General features: G+C 45.1%; 1 protein-coding gene across 1 annotated transcript in view; it reads right to left on the reverse strand.

Annotated features, from left to right (window-relative positions):
- The window catches only part of TRPC5 (transient receptor potential cation channel subfamily C member 5), a 100,334-nt gene that overhangs the window by 70,123 nt on the left and 23,400 nt on the right, over positions 1-6,811 (reverse strand). Inside the window, exon 2 of the mRNA XM_024217409.2 lies at positions 1,499-2,020. Coding sequence (XP_024073177.2) covers positions 1,499-2,020 — 522 coding nt within the window. The remainder of the gene's footprint in view (positions 1-1,498; positions 2,021-6,811) is intronic.

The following is a 6,811-nucleotide window of genomic DNA, read 5'->3' on the forward strand; positions in this document are numbered from 1 at the left end:
ATAATCTATTGAGTTCTGTCCTTGGTTTGGGAACAGAAAGAAAATCCAGAGTCAACTAATGAAACCATGTCCATAGAACTAATGAAACCATGCATTTTACTAGAGTTAGATTCATAGCCCTTGTCTATTGAATGGTACTGAAGTGTCTCTGGATGTACAGGGCTTTTGGATGGCTCTCTCTCATGTTTTAGCAGAAGCATTACTTCCTTCTTCTGGCACTAAAGGCAGTAGTTTCCATTTCTGGGAAATTTTTCTGAGTCCCTAGAGCTTGGATGAAGCAGAGCCGAAGAATCAAACTGGGGTTTTTCAGGTGTGAAGTAATATTTGCATGGCTCTGTAGACAAAGGTCCTGTACCCAAATGTGAGAAATATGAGTTTAAACTAGTATTTGCTTAGTAGCAACTGCGATCATTAAGGTTGCAAATTGTCCACCATTACCCTTGTTAACAACATGCCCATAACTTTAATTGTGCAGTCACATGGGTTTGTGCATTTAGTATGTATGTAACAGGAATTTGGATATTGTAGGCCACACTTGAACTGGTGGAATAGGGGCCAATAAGATGCCTCCAAAAATATTGTTATGCGTCTCCTTTTGTCAAGGGCTTTTTCCTTCCTTTTCCAGATTTTTCCCCTTCTTCCTACCAGCAGTAGTGAAATGAGGGAGCCCATCTATAGCTCACAACTTTGAACACTGTTTGCAAATGCATTCGCAACCAGAGTGCCCACCAAAGGCACAGAGTCACGGTTTGTGCTTCCTTGAGTGTGTTGCAAACAAAACAGGGTGAGCATTAGGGATATGAAACACACCAGAATCATCTTCCTTAAGGCGCCTTCTTTGTGACGCCTACTCAAGGCTTATTAAAATCCTCTCTGATTTTCTTCACATCTCATCACTGCAGAACTACTTAGGGACACTGAGCCTATTGTAGTCACATCCTCTCAAATTCAAATCCACGGGCTCTGAGAAGTGGTGGGATGATGAGAGCTGTTGATACTAGCAGGAGTTCCCTTGCACAGGCAGTCTTGCCACTGGAAAGGCCCAGGGCTTGGACTTTAGTGAGAATAGGAAGATTACTGAGAGTGCCTGGAAGGGGATTTGGTGCTAGCATCTTTAGTAATCATTAAAGGCGTCTTAGATAGCTATGGGCACAGTTTTAATTGAAGTCTGACTCACATCTGTCCTAGACAGAAAATGAGGTACTCAATCAATGCTAAAGCAGGATGGCAAATACCTAATCTTCATCTTGTGGCGTGCTGCACCCCTCCCTGGGGATGCTGTGGGCCCTGAGCGCTCATTGATTTCAGTTGTCATTGAGGGTGGGTGGGTGGGTTTAGAACCAGCTCTTGTAGCTCTACTTGCACCTGGTCTTCCTTTCAATCCAAATACGGTCACAGTCCTGGTGTTCCCTCAGTGAACACAAGGTAGGCCAGGAAATAAGTCATTTTACCCAACACACGTGGCTTTGGCAAACCCCCACATTAAGATGACTCTTACCTCTTTCTGATGATACTTTATTGCTACCTTTAGCTTTGCCAAATCATGACATTTTTGGGGATCCAGCTCCTCGCTCTGATCATCCCTGTGGTTGAGAATGATCTCCAGTTCCCTGGAGCTCCGTGCCTGGTCCAAAAGGTCCTTAGCAAAACGTTTGCACTGCTGGGAAAGCTCTTCGTATTCAGCCTTGAACTCATTCTCCACTTTGCTGAGCTCCTTTAGCTCCCAGCCCAGCCGGAAGGCTGTCAAAATAGGGTCCTCACTCGATAAGGCAATCAACGAAGGGCTGGCTAAGGCTTTGTAGATGTTCAGCCTTGACCTGGAATGCCTCAGGCTGTCCACCTCGGAACTGGAGACACATTCCACGCAGTTGCATCTGATCTGGTGGGGGCGCGGTATTGTTACCCGTCTTTGGACAAGCAGTTTGATGATTTCATAGTTGTTGGTGTGGGCCGCCAACATTATTGGGGTGATATCAGGGGTGAATTCTGAAAACTGGGTGTCCATCATCAAGGTAGGGACCTACACATAACAAATAAATACATAATAATAATAATAATTAATAACAATTAATAATTAATCATCTCATTCAGGGGAGTAGGAAATAGACATTCATCTTGTATAGTTATACTAAACATGGTCATTCATAATATTCCACATTCAGCAAACCGTATTTACTCCCCATTCAGGCAAAAGTGCCCAGTGCCTCACTGCAGCAATCCATGGCCCTTTAATTCACATGCTGGTATAAAGGTTGCTCAATAGCCCATGTTCATTTTTATAAAGGAAGTTGATGGAAAGAAGATCCTAGTTCATAAATTGCTACTGAAAGGACAGCTGGGTTTGTGAGAGAAAGGCCCAGGGAACCTCACAAAAGGAGAGCCCCCCCAAAACAATCAATATATTATTATTATTTATTTATAATAGAGTAGTGCCTCAGAGTCCCAGTCATGGACCAGGACTCCACTGTGCAAGGTGCTGTACAAACACAGAATAAAATGACGGTCCCTAGTTGAGCAAAGGGGTTGCTAACTTTTTCCCTACTCTTTTAGTAGGAACAACTCTCCAAAGGAGGAGAATGTTACATAAATGCCCTCAGGTCACATTTTTTAAAAGGTTTGAAAAATATTAAATGTAAAATTAATGAGCCGCAATCTACTACCAATCAGCCACTACAGGGTGTGCATTATTCGGCTACTGGTACAATTTTCAAGTAGTTAAAGGCCCAGGGCTGAAGCTGAGGTTAATGTTCACTCTACTGTGATTCATTACCAGGGCCGTAGCAACAAAGAACGTGGCCCCCTCCGAACGGTGGCCCCCTCCGAACATATGTCCGGGCGGGGCCCCTTACAATGCAGAAACTGGAATGCGGTATTTATTTTGCCACTTTTAGGGGCCCCCTTCCTTGCGGGGCCCCCTCCGGTCAGAGGGTACGGAGGGCGCTCGCTACGCCTCTGTTCATTACTATATTCAGAGTGCAGAATTATACTGAAATGCTCATACAGACCCACGCCTCAGTGTGTTTCCATTTGCAGCATAGGTAGCTCTTTTTGTTGTGTGTTAATAATCACTCAAGCGTACTGTATTTCATGTACCCTCCGCACTCACTCCTGTGGCTGACATTCTGCTGCTGAAAGTGTGATTGCAGGTTATGGTGAATAGCAGGCACATTTCCCTCTTGTGATTGTCAGAGGCATTTCACAGAAGGATTTTAATGACAAGAAACATTACTCAGTCCATTAAAAAAAACACTCGAGCTAGTTAATAATCCTTTTATCTGACACCTGTAACATGATGTAATGGTGGTTGTGAGCAGCAGTGATTGAACGTGGGCATCTAAAACCCACATCTGGGTATGGAAATAGTATGGCGGGCCACGAATGCTCATGAAATTGGGGGTTGGGGTACAGGAGGGGGTGAAGGCTCCGGCTGGAGTTGTGGGCTCTGGGGTGGGTCCAGAAATGAGGAGTTCAGGGTGCAGGAGGGGGCTCCGGGCTGGGGTGGGGGAGTGGAGTGTGGAGGGGGGGTGAGGGTTCCGGCTGTGGGTGCAGGCTCTGGGGTGGGGTGTGGATGAGGAGTTTGGGGTGTAGGAGGGTGCTCTCGGAGGGGACTGGGGGGTTTGGAGGGCAGGAGGGGGATCAGGGCTGGGGCAGGGGGTTGGGGCATGGGAGGGGGTCAGGGGTGTAGGCTCCAGGCGGCGCTTACCTCAAGCAGCTCCCAGAAGCAACGGCATGTCCCCCCTCCGGCTCCGACGCGGAGGCATAGCCAGGCAGCTCTGCACGCTGCCCTATCTGCAGGTGCTGCCCCTGTAGCTCCCATTGGCCGTGGTTCCAGTGGGAGCTGTGGGGGCAGCATGCGAAGCCCCCTGGCTGCCCCTACGCATAGGCGCTGGAGGGGGGACATGCTGCTGCTTCCAGGAGCCGTGCAGAGCCACAGCACGCACGGAGCAGGGCAAGCCCCAAGCTGGAGCGCCGGAGCGGGGAAAGTCCCGGACGCTACTCCCTGGCAGGAGTTATTTCTCTCTCTTGTATAGTCAGTAGCTATTGGCTACAATACCCAGATCCTAGGCTTCAAATTTGAAAAGAAACTATTTTCCCCTATGTAAACCCCATTATGATCAGGTGATAGGTTTAATTTGCTTCTTTCCTGATTGAATGTGCTGTATCTAGAATTGTAAAGGGAGCATATTCAGCCTTCTATGAATGATTGATTCAGGTTTCTTTAAGTAAAAGACATTTGCAGACAAAATAGTGACACAAATGGGGAAGGAGCCAAGCCAAGCTACCCTGGACCTTAGCAGGTTTTCAGAATTGGACATCCTAGCCCTGATCTATTATTATTATTGTCTGCATAACAGTAGAGCCTAGACATCCAAACCAGGGTTGGAACTCTGTGCTAGGCATAATACAAACACATAGTGAGAGACAGTCCCTGCCTGGAAGAGCTTACAATCGAAAGCGACAGAGAGCGGGAAGGGAAACAGAAGCACCGTCAGCTCTGGGTATTGCCCAAGGTCACACAGCAGTTCACTGGCAACGTGAGGAATAGAACCCATGTCTCCTGATTTCCTTTGTAGTACCTTAAGCACTTACAACTTGGGTCCATCTCTAATTACAGCTGTATTACAAACCAAAGCAGCAATAGAGAGACACCTGGTGAAAATGAGGGCTGCGATGAACCTTTTTTTTTTTCTTCCTTTCTTTTTTCTTTTCATTCCTAATTGATCTACGCTAAAGGCAGTAGGCTGGCCAAAAATCTTACATTTTGTGACTTTTTGGTGCTTTTGCGTCAGGTCTTGCTGGTTTTCAAACACAGATCTTGGTCTGTGACTCTTCTGTTTAAAAGTTGGCATTATGCAGAGAAATCCTCTGCTGATAATGCAATATTTGATGTATTGTCATTGGAGTAATTGCTGATGCTCAGTCTGTGGCTCAGCATATATTTGCATTGTTCTCACAGGTTGAGCTCATGTTTAGGTCAGCTTATTCCACATTTTAGGCTAAATTACAGTGATGGAAGTAGAATAGGAATAAATTATTTTACTCCAAAGACTGTGCTAAACTCTCCCAAGGTTATTTTCATTAAGTGACCTGAATAACAAATTCTTTTCCATTAACCTCATCCCCTGACACAAGCTGTTATGCTGAATCCCTCAGAACCCCACTGTCAGTTCTCACATAACAGCATGTGCCTTTCCTGCATTTTATCTCGGTAGTGTCAGCTTCAGAAATTAAAACTACCATTTATAACAACTGATTGAACACTTATTAACATCTTCCTTGAGTTAATCCTCACGAGGCTGGGCTACTCACCCACCACCTCACTGCCTTTTTTGACGATCCTGCAATGAGTGATAATTGGGTTTTTTAACTAATTCCTGTCCTATTTTGGAAACATTGCAGTTTTCCCTCACATGGAATCATTGCTCAATCTACTTCCGAGTTTTCAAACCACCAGCAGAAACACTGTTTTATTCATCATTGGAAAGGCAACATGTTCTAGTAAACAATGCACAGGACAGGGAGAACAAGGGCTTGGATTCCAGTCCAGGCTGTAACGTTGAGCAAGTCACTTGACCTCTCTGACTCAGTTTCCTCCAGCTACAAGGAAAAGATAATATGCTCTTTATAACATGCTTTAAGATCCTTAGATGACAGACACTCTATACATGCTGAGTAGTTATTCCTTTCCACAGTTAGAAGATGAAGACTACTAGACCACACTACACCTCATAAAGCAATAACTTCCGTCCCTCAAGATGAACCACAGTGAAGAACCTCAAAACCAAAGCTATTCATCTAGAAGAGTATGTGGGTCTGATCTAGCCACTGTCTGTTTTGTCATAGGTTGGATTCAGAACCACAAGGGGTTTATTTTGAAGTTCTTGTTTGGACAGAGCTGGGAACAATTGTTCTTATGAGATTTTTGGCCCAAGGTGATGATCCTGTTCTCTTTCCAGGCCCTTCTCAAGATTCACTTCTACTGTGGAGCCTACAGGAAATTGCTAGCTGATAACGACTAATCAGGTGGCCAGCAGGGATTACTGGGACTGTTTATTAATTATTTATTGCACTAAAAGAAAACCTGCCAAATTGTTCAAATACTGACCCTGGGCAGCTACCTTTTCTTAGGACAGTTACCCTCATCTTGTTACACCCACTTGTTGTATCTTCTTTTCACCTAGAAGGACCCACCTATTACTATATGATTGTGCAGCACCCTGCAAAATAGGGCCCTGATCTAATTGGATATAGAGGCACTCTTGGAATACAATTCAAAAAGTAAATAATAATCTCATGAGAATGCTAATCATGTGACATTTCCCCCTATTAAAGAAAGCAGAAAACACCTGAGATAAAGTGAGCAGGAAAGATTTCCACCATTTGGGCCTGAAATTCACAAGAAGAGTTCACAAGATTTCAGTGCCATCAATCCCAAGCTCAAGTACTAGCTCTGATTCAACTTCAAACCTGAATCTTCACCAGCAAGACTGCACATATTTGCCCCAGTCTATATTTCCGAACCTATCACACACCCCTTTGCTCTGCCAATGAAACCAGACTTGACATCTCATTTAATTCTTTCTCCCATCTTCACGGCTTTCTCTGAGGAGTAGAGAATGAGATAAGGAAAGTCAAACAAAACCTAAGCTTGGACTCTTCTCTAGGCTTCCCAGTACATCTTGTTTTAGTTTTATCTACCTCTTAGTCTATACGCTTCTTGGGCCAGGGACAGGCTGTATATCTGTGTCCTGTATAGCCAGGGCTGGCTCCAGGCACCAGGCAACCAAGCACATGCTTGGGGCGGCGCCTG

The sequence above is a fragment of the Terrapene carolina genome, unplaced genomic scaffold, assembly GCF_002925995.2.
Source record: "Terrapene carolina triunguis isolate 2854851 unplaced genomic scaffold, T_m_triunguis-2.0 Scaffold131, whole genome shotgun sequence".
Taxonomy (NCBI): Eukaryota; Metazoa; Chordata; order Testudines; family Emydidae; genus Terrapene; species Terrapene triunguis.